The sequence below is a fragment of the Trematomus bernacchii genome, unplaced genomic scaffold (genome assembly GCF_902827165.1).
Source record: "Trematomus bernacchii unplaced genomic scaffold, fTreBer1.1, whole genome shotgun sequence".
Classification (NCBI taxonomy): domain Eukaryota; kingdom Metazoa; phylum Chordata; class Actinopteri; order Perciformes; family Nototheniidae; genus Trematomus; species Trematomus bernacchii.
This window is the reverse complement of record NW_022987772.1, coordinates 746,050-766,783: the sequence shown is the minus strand read 5'-3', so window position 1 is coordinate 766,783 and position 20,734 is coordinate 746,050. Positions and strand designations below refer to the sequence as shown.

Below are 20,734 nucleotides of genomic sequence, written 5' to 3'. Positions count from 1 at the left end.
GTAATGAATGTGATGGATACTTCTGAAGCAATGGAGATGAAACTCAGAGTTAAGAACCATAAAGCAGCCTCACCAGATTTATTATGTGACTTGGCTGTGGCTGTAAAGATGGGTTTGAAAAAACAGCTTAAAACAGTCAAAATATTTGGTCAATTTGACTGGTTGAGGTAGATTATTACAGAGGGTTGGGGACTCAAACAACAAAAGGTAATGGTAATGTTTTTAATCACTTGATTTGGTTTGCTAGTAACTTGACAAACAACAACAGACCTGAGTCCTGGTGGAAAATAAGTGTCTGAGTACTCTATCTAACCCCCATGTGACCTGACCATGGATTGTCATGAGCAAATGACAGCACCAGAGAACGATGAGCAGTGGGCATTAAGAAAGAGTTTAGTCTCCTTCCTGGGCCGTGATGAACTCCTCCCTGTTGGGTGAAAGTTTCCAATGCTCGGAAAGTTGTGAAATTTGCACGGACGTCAGGTCCGAAAAGAAAAAAGAAAAATGCATTGAAATTGCTCAAAAGTTAAACGCTGGCTGTCTAGCACCCCCAATGAAAATCAAATATTTGAAAAATTCTGAAGTGCGCACCCTAAGTCCGATTGACCTGACATTTCCGGCTGGAGCTGCTCTACAAAAAATCCTCAAGAGCCCCTAAGCTCCGCCTACTTAGATGTTGTGTTAATTAGCATAATGCTAGAAACAGTTAAATATTTATCTAAATCTCTATTTTTTGTCTATCAACACCACATTTGTCATACATCATCAGCGGGGGGTCACATATGTATCCATAAGAAATGTGCAAGGTCAGTAAAAAAACATGGCCGCCATTAATCAAAACGAAATACTCATAACTTATCAACGATGTATCCAATTATCACACATGTTGGTGGATATGTTCAGTTTGTCTTGGAAAATAGGCATACCAAAGCATTTTCATCCTGGTCAATAGGGGGCTGGATTTGTTTTATTAAAACAGCTCAGTAGCTGTTTTAATGTGTGGTAGTCGCATACAGTTTCTCCGATATTCATGAAATTTGGCACAGACATTCCTCATGGAATTGCAGACATTTTTCAAATTGGCTTCCTTTAGCCCCGCCCCCAGGAAGTTGGCCATTTAAAAAAAAAAAGCGTTTTTCCTGCATTTTTTGCGAACTTTTACGAACTCCTCCTAGCGAGTTGATCGGAAAAATTCAAATTCAGGATAAGTCAAGCGCATATCCAATGTGATGCCAATTAGCTGGGAGCTTGTAGGCTAATGCAGAATGTATCATTTTTGACGATTTCCATGTGACAAATAACTCCTAAACTACTCGTATAGTTTGTCCAGTATTTACAAGATCTGGTATACACATTGCTCTTATAATTGCGAACATATTTCAAATTGGCTTTCATTGATACTGGATATATTTCCCTCACCTCTCTCTGGTTGCTGCAATGGGGAAATTAAATTACGCACCTCACACACCACACCCACCTACACACTGTACAACACACACCTACACGCTGTACAACACAAACCTGTACAACACACACCTACACACTGTACAACACACACCTACAGCTCCTAAAGCATATAATATCAGGCTACAGACGTTGTATATTTTATTATGTGAAGCACTATATGGTTTTATGAAAAACATCTACTGTTTATTTGTAGATATACAAATAAAGAGTGTGGAAAAGGAATATAAAGAAAGATATGTATTATTATGAAATCAGCAAACTAAAGGAGCTACCACATTGAGGTGTGTTAGTCAGTAAGATCAGTAGTGTAGGTGTGTGTGTGTGAACATGGTGTGGTTTTCGTAAAGCACTTTGAATTGCCTTGTGTTGAAAGGTGCTATATAAATAAACTTGCCTTGACTTGCCTTGCCTTGACTTGCCTTGCCTTGACTTGCCTTGCCTTGCCTTGCCTTGCCTTGCCTTGGTGCAAGGTGTTGAATGCCAAACCAAGACAAAAGGCGCTTTCACACCGGAGTACTTTTCCCCGTACTTTTCCCGTTTAGTTCCGTTAGTACCCCTTATTTTGCGTTCACACCAAAAAGAGTACTTAGTGCCGGGAACTTTTACCCCCATTTGTAGTGCCTGCTAGAGAGGTGGTACTATCCTGGGGAGAAAAAAGTACCAATTTCTATTGGCTGGGCGAATTGCAAACTACGCCCCGTAAAAAGTTTTGTGAAGCCGCCATTGTATTTGCTGGCATTAGCATTATTAGCATTAGCATTAGCCCCGCGCACCAACGGAGAGAGAATAACTTATGGCAACACAAAAAAAGCTGCTGGGAGTCCCAGCAGCTTCTACTGCTGAAGCCAGTCCCCAACTCCGGGGACTTCCGGCCGGGGTCTTCGGGTGGCAGTATACGCCGTGAAGTTGTTTGCGGCCTGCCAGTAAACCCAAAGCAGAAGAAGACGAAGTGACGTCAGTGGCTCATTTGCGTAATCTTCCCTCAGGGAACTTATTCCGGTGTGAACGCGATCTGTACTTAGTTCCATGGGGGTACTAAGTGCCGGCACTAAGTACGGCGAAGTACTTGGTGTGAAAGCGGCTAAAGGTTAAACCAAAGCATCAAAAGGTAGCTGCTCTCCCAAACGAGTTCCACCTACAGAGAGACCAGCGAGACATCTGCCTTTCACTCCTCAGCTACGCCGCGGCCAGGTGCCATCAGTCAATGCTTGGACAAACAAAGGGAAGATCATTAAAGGGACACACACACACACACACACACACACACACACACACACACACACACACACACACACACACACACACACACACACACACACACACACACACTACAGGGAATAGTAGTATATTCCACAGATTCCATTGGTATAGGTCTCATCACTGTACGACCAAAACTCACTGAGCTAGCAGCCAGGAAAGAGCAATAAAAAAACTTCCGTTTACAGAGCCATGATGATAATTATGTCTTACCTTTGCTGTTTTGTGATCAAAAGTTGTGTTCAAGGGCATACAATCGCTGCTGAAGGTTAATCCAATGTCACTTTGAAAGTATTACTGATTATCCATCATTACATTTATAAATATTAAACGCATAAACGCTTAGCCGACCGGAGCTTCCGGTTTAGGAGGTGCGCACGCAGCGCCTCGTTTTAACTGACCAATGGTCATGTTTATATGGATGTATGAACTGCCCCAAGATTCTATTGGCTCTAACGGTTACAAAGAGGTGTCAATCACCCAAATTGATTAAGAGGTTCCAGAGATAGGGCCCTGCGTAATGCGCGCAGGTCTGCCTGGCAACTGCACAGCATTACGCTGTGTGGCCAAAAGTTGTATAGAGGTCAGGGAGAATATTTCAAAAAGGTCTAAAACAGTTGTATTTGAATGGAATGAATACCTATAGTGATATTTCAATTACATAACATTTGTTTTACTGTATGGTACCTGAGAAAGGTCAAATGGCACTGATGGCACCAAATGTACCCAAAGGTGAGTCCGCCTGGATCTACCTGTGCCAAAATATTTTAAAAAAAATCAAGTTTCTTAAATTAGCATCAATCTTGACACAGGGTACTTAGCATATATTGTGGTTTGGATCCCTAACGTTTTTTGTCTACTATCCCATCATTCAAGGGTGATTTTCACTATAAGTAATGGGTTTTTAGGCGGAGATTAGAATTTACATAGCTCATCCAGAGAGCCTCCTCGATGCTCTGTCCTCGATCCTCGATCCTTGATGTGCATTTAGAGAAATTAGATGTCCTTCAAGATGGTGCGCTGACATCGATTTCCGGGTCACTACCGGAGGACCGAGGAGTCGAGGAGTTGTGGAGTCGAGGAGTCAAGGAGTGAAGGAGTCGAGGAGGCGGAAGTCAGAGGAATGAGAAACGGGTCATTTTAGAGGATTTAAACATCGGCTAAACATTGTCTGATTTGCTCCAAAATTGACACGCCAGACAAGAGTCACGGCTTGAGGCCACCCGGGTCATTTTCAAGTGCTCTTACACAATAATAGATGTGCTTACGATTTTGATTCCTTAGCATTCACAATGACTACAATATGTCAACACGCTGCCAGCAAATGTTCTTTATCATCAAATGTTATGCTTTGTTATCGTTGTGGGTGTATTAAAGCATTTACAGTTAAATGTTGTGGAACCAGTTATGCAGCTGGTCTGATTGAATAGATGAAGGTGATAACTTGCAAGGAGGAACCATGGCCAGGTGTGTATAAAAGGATACTGCAGGTGGATGTGAGCAGCAGATACTTGGAGACAGAGGTGAATTCGGGAAAAGATGGCCGCCGCTCTGCTGCTCCTGCTTCAGCTGGTCACACTGGCGTCTGCATCACATCACTACGGGGGAACCGTGACCTATAGCTACAAAGGAAGAAACCCTGATGGATCATTTAGGGTGAGAGAAACTACTTTTAAACCTTTGCATCAGTTAACAATTAACTAATTTACCCATATTATTGCGGTTGTTATTTTTACACTCACTTCTGTTTTTGCCATACATTAAATATAGTTTACCTCAATGTTTTGTTTTAACTGTGTTTTCTAGCTTTTTACCTTGATTGGTATATGTCAAAGCACAAAATACATTGGAAATAGCGATACAAATATGCATTAATATTATTTTTCAAAGGTGGACTTTCGCGACAGGTCGACCTATGATGGGTGTCAGTACTCCCATAACCAGAGATGTAGCACTGGCAACTGTGGCTTAGTCACTAATCAACAGAGAGGCACAATTGACAGGAGCACCAATGCACCACAAAGCAACAGACAATGGTGTGAAACAGAAACAGTTCAACAAAGAAAAGTCCCAACTGACAAACCTTTTCAGCTGAGGTGAGCTTTTTCTCTGACTCAAATCCTGCTAATGTTATATTTGTAGAGTCTCCACAATTGCATTGGAAACACTTGTATTTGTTGTTTTGATGCTTATCCTATAATAATAAATAAAAACAAGCATCTGTATAATGCAGTATTTGTTTGCACACCTAACAGGGCAAGTAGCTGTTGTTGGATCCCAACACGTAACGGGGTTTCAGGTTGGAGATTTCAAACTCAAGTAGATTTGGGATCAAGATCTGACACTGGCAAACCAAACAGATCCCCAGACATTGCCATTCTACCTTTCCTACGGTAAGCTCCTTCTTTATTTTGTTGTTTGATTAAATCGCTCTGTATCATGAAGGTGCAGTCCTGCAGACAGTTTCTGCTCTGCACTCACAAAGTAAAGTGACAAAATGTGTGTTAATCTTTACAGTTCTGCCTTACCCTCGGCTGAAACCTCTTTCCCAAAACAGTTGTTAGATGATTGCTTTACAATTGCCTCTATGTAATAACTGTGTCTACTGCTTCCTTTCATTTGAATGAAATTATAGTCATTAAAAAAAGGTCAACTCGCATTGTGTTTATTCTTTGAAATGGGTGTGTAATATGCATATAAGTATCAATTTAAATTCTTTGAGGGTGGTTGGCGCCACCCTAAAATAAGTCACTGTGGCCGTGCTTACTCTACTATCTCACATGTGCAGTTATAACTCTGATTGTTTAATCCTTTTGGGTTTTATGGGCAGAACAGTGTTCCTCACTCTTATTAATGTGTCCTTTCAAGAGTTCCCCAGAACTGCCCACGGACCTACAAGCTGATGTCCTTCGACGCTGATGGCGACACAGTTCGCTGCAGATATGGAAATATCAGAAATATAGAGTGCAGCGGATGTAACCAACCTTCAGGCTTTGTCTTGGATCAGGTCTGTAAATTAAAAACCAATTTCCTTATACAGTACATTGTCCAATACCTGACTGATCCTTTGCCTCACTAAATGTCTGAATGTTTACATTGTTAGGGTTCCTGCTCCTTATATTACCGCAATGCCATCGCCAACCCAAGTGTTTTTGGATTTGAGTTGGTGGTGGAGGACTTCCCGGAAAGGCCCATCTCTCTGTCCTACACCGATGGAACCCAATCCTACAAGGCTCCACTGATTCCCATGAGGCATAAACGATCCTACTACCACACATATCCTCCCACGACTTCAGCACCAATCACGACTCCAGCGCCAAACACTATGGTACCAACAACACACCCATGGGGGTGGTGGTATCATCATACACCTCCAGCACCGACCACGACTGCAGCACCAACCACAACCCCATGGTGGTGGTGGTATCATCATACACCTCCAGCACCGACCACGACTGCAGCACCAACCACCACCCCATGGTGGTGGTGGTATCATCATACACCTCCAGCACTGACCACAACTGCAGCACCAACCACAACCCCATGGCGGTGGTGGTATCATCATCCAACTCCAGCAACAACTACACGTCAGACACCAGCCCCACCTATACCCACATACTGGCCGTGGCTGCATACAACTCCAACCACAACAGACAACCGACACCTGCATGGCACCACGCCTCTCAGTAAACTGCCTTTGCAATTCTCCTTTCTTGGTGAGTCAGGTTTTACTTGTCCTCAATTAGTCAGTCCATACTTACAGAAAAGCTGTTGCTGCACTGCCTTCAATGGGTGTAACCTGTCATGCACCTCTTGCAGCTCTAGTGACAACTTAATGTGCAACGTCTTATTTTTTGTTCTACATTTTGGTTCTAAATACATTCTTTAGCATAAGAAGTAAGTACATGTTCTACACCTGCATAGAGACATTTTAGTTGTTCTGAAAACCCTAACCCAAACCCTTAGGTGAGGTTGACTCACAATTATGGATTTGCGATTTTCCTTAGGATTCTTAGGTTTATGCAAATTCATTACCAGCTCTTTCAAGTAAAAAAATTAGGAATGTTAGGGATTAGGGTTGTGAAACTTATAAATTGGGAAAAATGCCAGGATTGTTGGATCTTTCAAAAAAAATCATTACATTATTTTTAGTATTTTAGTATTTTGAAGCAGTCGTTTTTGATTTCTTTCAAGTGTTCTATAGCGCCATCTGGTGGAATTTCTTATTTTTAGAAATAATTTTCAAAATGTTGTCTATGTGTCGGTGCCTTAACAAGAGGCCAGAATCAAGGAACTGGCAATTATGGTTTTGAAGATGGGCTTCATTTGAAAATGAATGGGGGTACGGTAAAATGTCAGGGATAATACGGCCTCACAGCGTTCTGCAACAATCCGCAGAAACTAGTGGAAAAGCCGTAATTGTAAGATAGCAATTTTTGTATTTCCCTCTTCAAAACCCTAACCCTCACCTGCAGATAATTTGCCTTTGACAGCTAATGAATATAATCTGCTGTGACAGCTTTGATGTTTTGAGCCACATTTAATGACAAAGTGGTTTTAAGAACTGATCAAGAACTCTTAAAGAACTGTTGCACTTTTTAACTGCAGTGGACCCACCTGCTCCCTCGTGTGTTGATGGACTCTACTTGCCAAAGTTTGTGCACCCAACACCTGAAAATGGACAACACATCAATGCCGAGGTCAACAAAGAAGTGGAGATCAGAGTCCGAGCACAAGCTTCACATGCAACGTAAGTGAGAATCAACGTGATGAGTATTGCCTTGTGGGGTCAGAACATTATCAGCATTTCTGCGAGTGAGATAACTTCAGCGATAAGGAGGAAATATCTGGTTTCTTTCTTTTGTTTTCACACAGACTACATGATATCATCATCAGTGGGCCACTGAATATCACCAAGCACAGAAGCACACATGGAGACTTTGTCATTAGGTGGACGCCTGGCCCTGATGATGTGGGCGATCATTACCCAATCTGCTTTGCTGTTGAATCAGTAATCGAGTAAGTGAGCCTTACAGTTATTTTCTATTTTATACAATTAGTATGCATTTGTGTGTGTGTAATACTGATTTCACTTTTCACACATTTTACAGTCCCGCCTCTACTCTCCCCCCTCAAACCACAATTTATTACGGTTACCATTACCACGTTGGCGTTGCCCAATCTCAACAGTAAGTAACAGTTTGATATTTTTTAATCAAACTTAAAAAGTTATGAACGACTAAGAAACATATTAAGATTGAAAGAATACAGAAGTCGGATGCAAATGTGTTTAAAAGTTAGAAATCCCAATTGATGATTGCTTCTGCCAGAGACATTGACAAAAACAAATAATGGTTCAAGATAAATCTTTGGTCACTGATGCTTTTCAGGCCCGGCATCTATCAGTCCGAGATGAGGTGCGTTCTGGTGAACATCGGTAAAATACTAGGTAAGAGCGATTTTTGTTTAACGTCACAATATTATAGTAGAACTACAACTGAAAAGGCGTTTATATTATAACCAAATTGTTAAATTCCATTAGTGGCTTCATGGACTTTTGCAAGGCCGTTGTGTTTGGGTAAAAACTATAAAATCAAACTCATTACTGTGGGCGAAAAACACCACCCATGTCCTGAATTTATATGAACTGAAACCTTTCTTTTTGGTGAAACAATATTTAAGGAGCAAAAAAGTCAATAGAAAAATGCAAGGTGCATTTTTTACATCTTTGTTAACTAGCTTTGCAGTCTTCTTCTTGTCTGTTCTAGAGCGTTACTGCCACCTGTAGACTAGAACCATTAATCTAATGTGTATTTATTTTGTAAACTATTTATCTCTTGCTCTAGTTGAATCCCATGTGACCTGCCATGAGTCCTCAATGACGGTAGAGGTTACCAGATCTTCTCTCTGTGGACTTCATGAGGATCATTTACGCCTCAATGACCCCAGCAACACGGCCTGCAACCTGCAGACGAACTCCAACAGCACGCACATCGTCGCCGTCGTACCCCTCAACGCCTGCGGCACTCAGATCGAGGTAACAATAGAGCATCTGTTTCATCACCCGCCGGGTTTTTCTCTTAAAGGGCCCATGTCATGCTTTTCCGGTTATTACCCGTCCCCTTGTGTGTTATGAAGGTTTTCATGCATGTAAACGGTCTGCAGAGTCACAAACCCTCAAAGTACACCCTGTAGCGAGTAAAACTCTAACACAGAAAATACCTCCCCAAAACGCCTCGTTGGAGATACGTCATTGTCCATTTGATTCTTCCATTTCGTTCCGGGTACAGCATGATGTCAAGCCGTACCCGGAACGAAATGGACCAATCCGTGGAGCCGTTACGTTACGTCCGCGGAGCCGTTACGTTAAGCCCACGCTGATTGGTCCAAATTGACCAATCCACGGACTTCCTCACACACACATCTGTGTGCAGGGAGCAGGCAGCTCAGCTGATTTCTCCTCCCTGGCTGCAGGCTGATAACAGACAGTCGGGATCGCGGCGAAATTCTCTCTGCAGACCCACTCTCACAGCGTTTATCAACCTTTTTCTTACTCAATATCAAGCCACACTTATTGTTTTTACTTCGGCTGTGACTTTGTGTGTGCTCAGGATGAGTTTGGCTGTGTTTGGCTGTGTATCGCTAACAAGGAAACAACACCTCCACGGAGCTCAGCGCGATTCACAACGTCCCGACCAATCAGAGCACACTGTGCTCACAGGGAGGGTGGGGGCTGGAGCTATTGGAGCTACAACGAGCCGTTAAAGGCAGAGAGTGAAATTCAGTGAATACACGTAGTTTACAGAGATGCTGTATGAGACCAATGTGAGTTTGGAAAATTGCACAATATAAATCTATTCTAGTAGACCTCAACAATGGAATTATGATCAGTGGAAATGGCCATGACATGGGCCCTTTAACTACTTTTTATTAGGAGTATGAAAAACTCAGTCATTAGTGCTTGTGTAGACACATTTGGGTATCGGGCGTGCCATCTAACCTGCCTAGGAAAGAAACTAATTCAGACAAACTACAAAAGTCAGTTTAAGCAACAAAAGAAATGCAAAAGTTCACAAAAAGTCATAAAATTGCTTGAAACTGTTACCTCATTTTTTCAAGTTTTACCAAATTAACAGTTTTTACAGTGTTTCGGTGTAACAAAATATGTCCTCTTTCACTCTGCAGGAAGATGAGGAAAACCTGGTTTTCAAAAATGAAATCACCACGGTGGACAGCGTACACGACCTGATCACCAGGAACCACCTGCTGGAGGTCCAGTTCTACTGCCAGTACCCCAAACTTGGGAACGTGTCGCAGGAGTTCACAGCACACAGGAGGAATGTGGTGGTGTGGGATAAAGGCTTCGGAAAGTTCACCTACGAGTTTGAGTTCTACCCAGACAGCCAATATAGACAAATGATTGATCCAGGGCTGTACCCTCTGGAGTACGATGTGAAGAACAGGATCTACATGCAGATAGAGGCCAAATCTACCGTCAACAACACCGAGCTGTTTGTGGAGTCCTGCAGCGCGGCGCCATATGACACCCACAACTACTGGCCAACATACTCCATCATCGAGAATGGGTAAGCATGAGCACGCCATCTAGTGGCAACAGGGGACATAACTATGCATTGGGAAAGATGTGCTGTGTCAGAGATTTGTAACTAAACTGCCCGTAGGTGGGAATGACGTGTTTTCAGGCAGTGTATTAATATAGGAATTAATCAGGCAAAACAATTATTATTATTGTCTTTATTGAGGACCATAAATACAAATAGATTAATCTCAAAAAGAGAACATTTATGCTTGCTTTTAACTCATTTCCATCTGCAGTCCTACATCAGGTACACACTTTTGTGCATACAAAAATGAAACTAGTTTTTTCCAATTTTTTTAAAAAGGCATCCAAATATACTCTACGCCAAATTTGGCTATTAGTGTCTGAATGTATTTCCTTTTAATGTATCAAAATTAGCATTAGAGTGGCAATTTTAGCGATTACCCATTGTGAGGCATGGACTCACAGAAGCAATATTTCTTAACTTTTCTTTTTGCTGTTACTGTAGGTGTAATTTGGACCAAACGGTTCAGGTGCATCCGAGCGCCAACCCGAGACAGTTCAGGTTCTGCATGGAGGCCTTCAAATTCATCGGCTTGCACGACCAGGTGAACAATCTAATATGTGGCTAAACTCTCTGATCTTTTACTTAATACAAATAATTAATACCACAGTGTAGGAATACTCTGTTGCATGTAGTCTGTCTTAGTCTTTTACTAAAGTAAAAGTACAACGTGTCAATATATCTTGTCTTTGATCCAACCACAGCTCTGTTATTTCTCCACTTGAAGAAAATTCTGTATGTCTGCTGATGTAATGACAGCGTGTTGTGTTGCGTTCAGGTGTACATCAGCTGTTCAGTGCTGATGTGTGAGGCAGGGAGCAGCGGCACCAGGTGCTCACAGGGGTGCATCAACTCCCGCCTTACTGGGCATCATCATCACCGCAAGAGAGAGGCTACCACTCAGAGCGCCAGGCACTTCATTTCCCAGGGTCCACTGCGTTTGAAGAGATCAGCGGAGAACACCGGGAGCCCAGGTACGTTTTCCCTCAGAACACCTGCCTACTTTGAGGCTTCGGTTGAAAAGTGAAAATCAGGTCCTACAGATGGAGCCTCTTATTTTGGACCCCAGCATACAGCTTCCTGCCGACTGCCAGTCAGTTGCCAGCCAGTTGCCTGCCAAAGACCAGTATTCAGAAATGTTAGGCCCTCCCACTATTCTCCAATTTCAGGGTTTAACCAGGAGATGGCGCTATATATTAAATAACTAAGACTTAGTTTTTCACAATAGAAAATGCAGATATTATATAAAAAACTAAAGTTAAAATCTTGTTTTTAATGCCCCAAGAGCAATAACATCTTGTCACAAGCTTTTTGGAAGAAAAAGACTGACTCAAGAGACCTGTAGTTGACTAATTACAGGCCTCAATAAAGTTCTGCCATTGGTTGTGAAAAACAACGGTGGACATAGTGGAAAGTGAAATTGACATTGTCGAATTTAATAAAAATACAAAATAATGTATCTGTGTACGTGTTTTACTATGTGATCTGCACTTATCAAACATCTAATTAAGGCGAGACACGAATTTAGGCACGTTAATAACATTTAATGAAGTTGAATACAGTATATTCATATTTGTCAGTGATTTCATGTCAATTCGGCGAACATAAATGATTAAATTAGGATTAAAAATCGAGAGCCTGCTGCTGTTCGTTACGGTAACCCAACTAGGACACTTGACACAGTGGCTTTTGGCAAAGCACACAAAGAAAACAAAAAAACCCGAGAGAGATGAGTTATTGTTATTACAACGTGACTTCACTATTATTTAACAACTATTTTTATTGGGTTCTTTTATTTGGGGTTAAGTACATTGTCAGAATAAGTGAGAAATGGATTTAACTTCTGTTAGACAGCTATCATACTGAATAAATATTTATGCAAAAATGTATGGCATTAATAATGTATATCTAATTACATTTAAAAATGTATGGCATTAATAATGTATATCTAATTACATTAACTGTGAATGTCTTTCATTTGATTTAAAATGAAATAAAATTACATAAAACATTTTCCATAAAAAAGTTGATTCAAGAACAAATCAGTACTTTTCTTATATGACTATTATTGCTAAATTTGAAAGGTCTTTACCAGCTTTGGAATTATATATATATATATATATATATATATATATATATATATATATATATATATATATATATATATATATATAGCACCTTCTGCCATCCCATCTCTACTGACATATGGATCTTAACAAAGATCCGCTATACATTAGTACCAGATATACTGTCCACGGACATTTTAGTGAACCAGACCAGCTGTTTCCGCCGGGTCTTCGCTTCCCGGGCATCACGTTGTTTACAAGTGTGTTCAGATGCTAAATGACAAGTGCAAGTGACAATTGTTGTCGTCTTCTCTGTGAACGTTTTTTTCTCCGTTATTTTGCCATTTTCAGATTTAAATTTCGAGCGGAAAGCTAACCAGGAAGTAATAATTACTTAAGCGGAGAACGGAGAAAGTAAACGTTACAGCAGGCATAACAACAGCCCGTGTTTATTTTATTATAATATATATCATTTGTTTTAAAGCTCAATATATAGTTTTATTATAATATATAGTCGTTATTCATTTGTTATAAAGCTCAATAAGGAAGATTGAACTTTAAACTTTCACACACGTTGACCGGCGAAAAACTCTGCCCGGTTCACCGACCCCCCTCTGAGTGAATACCCAAGATATCTTGGTTTGATTTGGAGAAGGCTTTTAAAGTATACTAACTCTAACTCTATTGTATACTAACTCTTCCCGTCAAGAATATGAATAGAACTTAGATAGACCACTTTACATTTCTGCGAATGAATAGCTTAGCTACTTGGCACTAAGAGTACAGATATGTCTACCCTTTCTTTTCAGAGTGTAATATCTGCATTTTCTCTTTTGGTTTGAATAGGAGAAGGGCAATGGTTATCGATGGTGCTTTTAAAGCCTATTGTATACGAACTGTGTGATTTATATTGCTTTTCAAATGCATATAAGCCCCCCATTCAATAGCACTTAGTTAGATCACTTTACAGATCAGGTTGGACCAGCCCTGTCGCTACTCTCTGCATTTCCTACTGCAGATAAAAAAAAAGCTACAAATATGTATTTCTTAACCCTTGTGCCCTCCTCGAATTTTCAACCTTTCGACCCCTTCGTGGCAAAAATGTACACGCCCATAATAACTGCTATTAAATCATCATACATCAACATTTCTTTCTACTTTTTTTTTCATGAATCACTTAAACAACTTATAACGTACTCAAAACTACCAAACATTCAATCATTTTCAGGATTTTAACCCTTTAAATGCCTGTTTAATTAACTGAATTATTTCATTATTTATGACAAAAAACACAAAAAATGAATTTTTTTTCAATATAATAATTAGTAGAGGGATGAAACTTTGGTGGTTATTAGAGTCTTGGATGTGTCAAAGATTAGCAATAAAATTGATTCGACTGCATTATTATTTTTTACGTAGTGTCAGATACTACCTCTGGACCCCTTCGTGGCAAAAATGTACACGCCCATAATAACTGCTATTAAATCATCATACATCAATATTTCTTTCTACTTTTTGTTTCATGAATCACATATACAACTTCTAACGTACTCAAAACTACCAAACATTCAATCATTGTCAGGATTTTAACCCTTTAAACGCCTGTTTCATTATTTTAATTATTTCATTTTTTCTTACGAAAAAACACAAAACATAATTATTTTTCAATATAATAATTAGTAGAGGGATGGAACTTTGGTGGTTATTAGAGTCTTGGATGTGTCAAAGATTAGCAACAAAATTAATTTGACTGCATTATTATTTTTTACGTAGTGTCAGATACTACCTCTGGACCCCTTCGTGGCAAAAATGTACACGCCCATAATAACTTCTATTAAATCATCATATATCAATATTTCTTTCTACTTTTTGTTTCATGAATCACATAAACAACTTCTAACGTACTCAGAACTAGCAAACATTCAATAATTATCTGGATTTTAACCCTTTAAATGCCTGTTTAATTATTTGAATTATTTAATTTCTCTCAAAAATGCCTCATTGACTTCCATTCAGACCACATTTGTTGATCTCACTGCCATTGCAGTATAAAACCATGCATTTTGTAATGTCAGCATTTCATTTAGAAGAAAAGTAGTGATATTTGATATTTCTACTCTATTCCAACAGATTAAACCATTTTCCCACTGTAGGCCGATGCATGAAATTCTTACATTTTTGCCAGTTATATTATGGAGCCGTGTGACTACCAGGGGGCCCCGAGAGTGGTGTACCCGAGAGTGGTGTATGTATGTATGTATGTATGTATGTATGTGTGTGCGTATGCGTGTGCGTGTGTTTGTGCGTGTGCGTGTGTGTGTGTGTGTGTGTGCGTGTGTGTGTGTGTGTCATTTCCAGCAGCAGACCAGCAGGTCCTGCAGCATGTGACCTGGTGCTCTCAGGTGATAGAACAACCATTTTTTAGGCCTGTGCACAACCAGCACACACCTCTCCTCCCTCTCCGTGTGTGTGTGTGTGTGTGTGTGTGTGTGTGAGAATCTGTAAGCATGCACAGATCATTTCATGGGAACAAAAGGCCATCTTTTGAGGGATGTGTTTGATGTGTCTTTGAAGAGCTGCTTGATTACTCAAAAACAAAAAACAACTGTTAGTGTGTTTATGCACCTGGCTACGAAAGATAAACATGCAGTTTGACCAAGGGCTTATTTCATTAGTGAGCAGAGAAGGAGAAAGACCTGGAGCAAAGAGAAGGAACTCAAATGAAGAAGCATGTCAGTGCAGAGGAGACTTCAGAAATAATCTTGTAGCCTTCTTCTGCCAGCGAGCTGCAGGACTCATCTGAAGAAGACACAAGGTTCGAGCTGGGGTCTGACACTGAATGCTTTCTGGAGTCCAGCATTTCTTTGAGTTCCTCTGACCCTTCATCTGAAAGTGGAGAGGACACTGAGGGTCCCGTCCACAGTGAGGGGACAGAGAAGAACGGAGGTCGTTCTCCCAGGAGCTGGGGAAAACCAGGGTGTCCTCACAGATTGTGAGAAGAAAGCCCCCTGTGATGGTGGATGATCACCAAATCAAAAAAAAAAGTCAGGAAAAATGTACAAAAATGCCCGAGGAGGGCACAAGGGTTAATAAACTAAATAGTATTCTGTAGATAAATGTAGATAGTAGATAGTATTCTGTAGATAAATGTAAACGTAAATAAATGTAAACGTTCACCATCCCCCACCCGCCCACTCACTGTTTGTTGCTTTTTGACATGTAAATGGTAACTACCCCCCTCTGAGTGAATACCTGTTGTACCTGTCCGGGGCTAAGCCCATAGGACGATGCTCTGATGTCATCACCCTCGCACATTGGTCATATGTTTACAAAAAACGATGTTAACACTTTCTCGTTCTTAATATATGCTATATTTAGGGTCGATATGTGTTGAATTTACTTTAAAATAGCAGATCACTGTGCATAAGCAGTCAGAGGAAACATAACGTTCTCAGTAAGATTCACGAGCGTCTAACTCTCTCCCCCCTCCCCCTTTTGAACTTTTCGTGAAGATGGCCTTATTCATTTTTAATACAACTGAGATGTTGGGCCGGTTGTAACTTTAAGACTATATATATAAATAATGTTTTATATAACATTATTGCCTCTGCATTGGATTATTATCGGATAAGGTAATAACTTAATAATTAACTATGTCTGAGAGCAGAAGTTTAGGGCAAATAATTTCAAATAATTGCAAGTCTCTTCAGTGCGCATGTCACAAGATGCATTATGGACATTGTGCCTTATTCTCATTCATACTTAATTTATTTCTTCTTCTGTCAGTATGAACACAAAAAACTAACCGGTATTACATTTCATTCTAAAGTTTACGGTCTAAAAAGGTATTTAAAACAGATAATTTGTCGTTGCTTTTGGCATAAGCAGTCAGAGGAAACATAACGTTCTCAGTAAGATTCACGAGCGTCTAACTCTCTCCCCCCTCCCCCGTCGCACAACATTAGACAGAATGGCAAGGGGCTGCTTTTGAACTTTTCGTGAAGATGGCCTTATTCATTTTTAATACAACTGAGATGTTGGGAATCTATTTATAGACAATTTATTGTGGCTCAGGTTAAGATTCCTCAAGTGAGAATCTCTCTAGTGATTACCTTGATGCCAAGGAAGTGCTCAGTGTATGTCTTATGACCATTTAAATAGTTAATGTGTTGTCTTGTGTTGACCTGCAACCGCATATTTACACCTCCATGTTCACATTTCCCTTACCTAGAGCAGGGGGTGTCAAACTCAATATTTATGCAAAAATGTATGGCATTAATAATGTATATCTAATTACATTTAAAAACGTATGGCATTAATAATGTATATCTAATTACATTAACTGTGAATGTCTTTCATTTGATTTAAAATGAAATAAAATTACATAAAACATTTTCCATAAAAAAGTTGATTCAAGAACAAATCAGTACTTTTCTTATATGACTATTATTGCTAAATTTGAAAGGTCTTTACCAGCTTTGGAATTATATATATATATATAGCACCTTCTGCCATCCCATCTCTATATATAATATCTATCCGTGACATATGGATCTTAACAAAGATCCGCTATACATTAGTACCAGATATACTGTACACGGACATTTTAGTGAACCAGACCAGCTGTTTCCGCCGGGTCTTCGCTTCCCGGGCATCACGTTGTTTACAAGTGTGTTCAGATGCTAAATGACAAGTGCAAGTGACAATTGTTGTCGTCTTCTCTGTGAACGTTTTTTTCTCCGTTATTTTGCCATTTTCAGATTTAAATTTCGAGCGGAAAGCTAACCAGGAAGTAATAATTACTTAAGCGGAGAACGGAGAAAGTAAACGTTACAGCAGGCATAACAACAGCCGGTGTTTATTTTATTATAATATATATCATTTGTTTTAAAGCTCAATATATAGTTCTATCCGTGACATATGGATCTTAACAAAGATCCGCTATACATTAGTACCAGATATACTGTACACGGACATTTTAGTGAACCAGACCAGCTGTTTCCGCCGGATCTTCGCTTCCCGGGCATCACGTTGTTTACAAGTGTGTTCAGATCATGGATGTATAATAAGAACTGGATACAGCGTGGGAGGCGGGGCCTCATTCATTCCTATGAGAGTTGCTCATTCGCGCATGATGATAAAATGGCCCAACTTTTGAGAGAGCGAAACGTCACAGATTACCCGGCATGCCTGAGAAGTACCCGTATGTGCGCTCATAGCGCATGCGCAACTTTAACCATGCCCCCCAAAATGCTCGTTCACATCAAGCACGTCAATTTGTGTACACGTAACAGCACCGCACGTTCATGACAGCATGGTAATGTTTGTTATGATAGATTTGATATTAACGAGGCGGCAGTTAGCAGCTAGCGGTTAGCTAGTAATTATGCTAATTTACACATCAATCGTTATGTACTTTTATATTACGCTGTAACAGGATCTAGTGATATCCAAGCAACAGAGCTTCATTTACAGTAGCATGAAAGAATTATTGCACTGTATATATATATATATATATATATATATATATATATATATATATATATATATATACACAGTGCAATAAGCTTCTTAGTGCAATAAGAAGCTACAGGGACGTTAATCTACGTCGGTAATATTAACTTTATTTAATACAACATTTACGGTACAAGATTTAATCATACAGCCCATGTAGTATAATATTTTACAAATGATGAATTACAGCAAACATGTGCAATATATCCATTATTACAGCTCCGTGTGCTGGCAGTAAGGCGATATGGGTCCGTTCTTATTGTGCATCCATGGGTAAAGATAAACGCATGTAGTGCTGAACACGTAACATGAACGTGCCAGGCGGCGCGGTCCCGTGGGATAGATGCGCGTTCATAATGCAGAGGGAAATAACTCTCAGAATAACGTTATTAGCACATTTTACAACTTGAGGAACGAATGTTTTTAATAAGGGCTATACAAGTGTTCATACTGGGTAGTTTATTTAGTTTAAAAAAAATTATCCAACGATTTACAGACCACTCTTTCCCCATGTAAGTCAATGGGAAAAAGTGTTTCCGGGCCTGGCAACCAAAAGGAAGTGTAGTACCGCCGTTTGGCCAGCACGAATATTTTCATCAGAGTCCGGCGCACTTCCTGGGGGCTTGGTTCAGATGCTAAATAAAAGTTTAGCTTGTACTTTTGATACCCCGCCTCTCGGTACCACAACATCCAGTTTACTGTATTTCACATGAGCGATGTCGAACATTGAAAAGTCCTTATAAAATCTCTGTTATTAGATCAGTACTTTTCTTATATGACTATTATTGACTTGAACACTGAGAATGTATTTATTAACTTCAGACATTTGAAATATTTGAAATCAGATGAAAACAAACTGTAACGGACCCTGCCGTGTTATCTATGATTACTATGCCTTACTGTACATTCATAATTTCAGCCGGAGGTAGGTGGTAGGCGTTGCGGAGGAGCAGATTGCGAGTGAGGTGCCTGTTCTAAACGAACTATTCCAGCTGTTATAAAGCATTAAATAAAAAGTAAGCAAGGAATACAGAATGTTTCGTTACGTAACTTTGTTGAGAATGTGGCCATGTACATGTAATACATGGGATCATTTGCAGCGACTTGGTCATTGTGGGGAAAAATAACACCCATCCTGATCGTTTCAATGAAGTTGAATACAGAATATTCATATTTGTCAGTGATTTCATGTCAATTCGGCGAACATAAACATCAATGATGATGATTAAATTAGGATTAAAAATCGGGAGAGCCGGCTCGTTCGTTTTTTTCCGACTAAACAACATCTATTATTTAGAAGTTGATTTCACATGACTCCAGTGTGGAACTCCACTGCACCCCCTGGTGGATCAATGATCCATTGCAGCTGGCTTCACAATAATTAAATGTATTTATCATGGGGGCGGTATCAAGTCTGACTGGGGGCCGGCCGGCCATCACGGAACGTGCATGAACCGATCACGACCCTCGCACTTTAAACTGTCCAAAATAAGACGCTGCATCTGTATGTCTTTTCCTAACCACTTTTCCTTAACGGGACTACTGGAACATAGTGACATCACTAGTTAACACTTGTGCTCCTATTGGCTGGCGCTGCAACACATTCTATGTGATAGGCTAAGGGGGGGTCATCTCTAAGTGGTTGAACAATCACAACAGAGCCGGCCAGCTAACCAATCAGAGCAGACTGGGTTCTGGTTTCAGACAGAGGGTGAAAAGAGGTACTGCAGCAAAGGCAGTATGAGAAAAATAAAGATATTTTTTAACATTAAAGCATGGAGACATGTCACAGTAGAGACACTAAATACTGATATGAGAATGAGCAGATTAGGTTCTAACCTTAGTGAAAAACTTGATGGGCCTTAGGTATTGTGGGACAGGATTTTCCAGTGTATCCTAAGCTCCTTTCCTATAATCAAGATTTTAAAAAGCTGTTATCATGGATGCCACTTAGGAACTTGGGTAATTTCACTCTGTAAGAAACCTTCCTGAACTAATAAGACAATTCGACCACGTCCTCTGAGGAGTTAGTCTTTGGAAATGTCAAATTAAAATAATGCTTTTCTTTCTCTCCAGTGACCCCCCTGAATCTGAACCTGGTGTTCATCGTTGGATGTCTTCTTGCAGCCGTTGGCATGATCAGTGCAGTGGCCCTGTACAAAGTCAGAGCATCAAAGGTCAAATACCAACCGTTGCCCTCTTTTGAAAACTAAGAAAGCGGCCATTTGAGAATACCCATTTTTTTATCGGTTGCATTTGACTACATTAAGCTTCTTGTTTTTTAATGCTATCAGATAATGAGTCTTCATTTGTGCCTTATGGGTTATAAGTGGTGTTTATTGTGGTGTTAACCACTTTTTACAGTGTAATCCTATGTAGCTTCACAAGTGATTCTTCTATAATGTACTCCATTATGATTTAAAACCTGATTGATATGTGTATCCAATCATTATAATGCTTAATGTTATTAGTACATGTAAAACTTAATCGTTCCGCCTTATCCTAACTCATTTAGGCTTAATGTATCAATAAAAACTCTCACATCTCTTTTGCTTTTGTTCAATTTATTTCTCTTTCTCTCTTGCATCAAACACACATCTTGGATAGTTTTGTTTTATGTCAATACAAATGGCATTATTTGTAAAGCCCCTGACACACCAACCCGATTTTGTGAGTCAGAGGCCGTCAGAGGCAGCATTCGCGGCGCCCTACTCAGGTTGGTGTGTCCCGCACCGTCATCTCTTTACGGCACATTTTCACACCTCCCGCGGCCGATTCAACATGTTGAATCGGTAGACAGTTGGC

General features: G+C 40.1%; 1 protein-coding gene across 1 annotated transcript in view; it reads left to right on the top strand.

The window, feature by feature from the left end:
- Positions 1 to 20,413, top strand: part of LOC117496996 — a 31,273-nt gene extending 10,860 nt beyond the window's left edge. The window contains exon 14 of the mRNA XM_034148878.1: positions 20,006 to 20,413. Coding sequence (XP_034004769.1) covers positions 20,006 to 20,142 — 137 coding nt within the window. The 3' untranslated portion in view covers positions 20,143 to 20,413. The remainder of the gene's footprint in view (positions 1 to 20,005) is intronic.
- Positions 20,414 to 20,734: the final 321 nt, after the last annotated feature.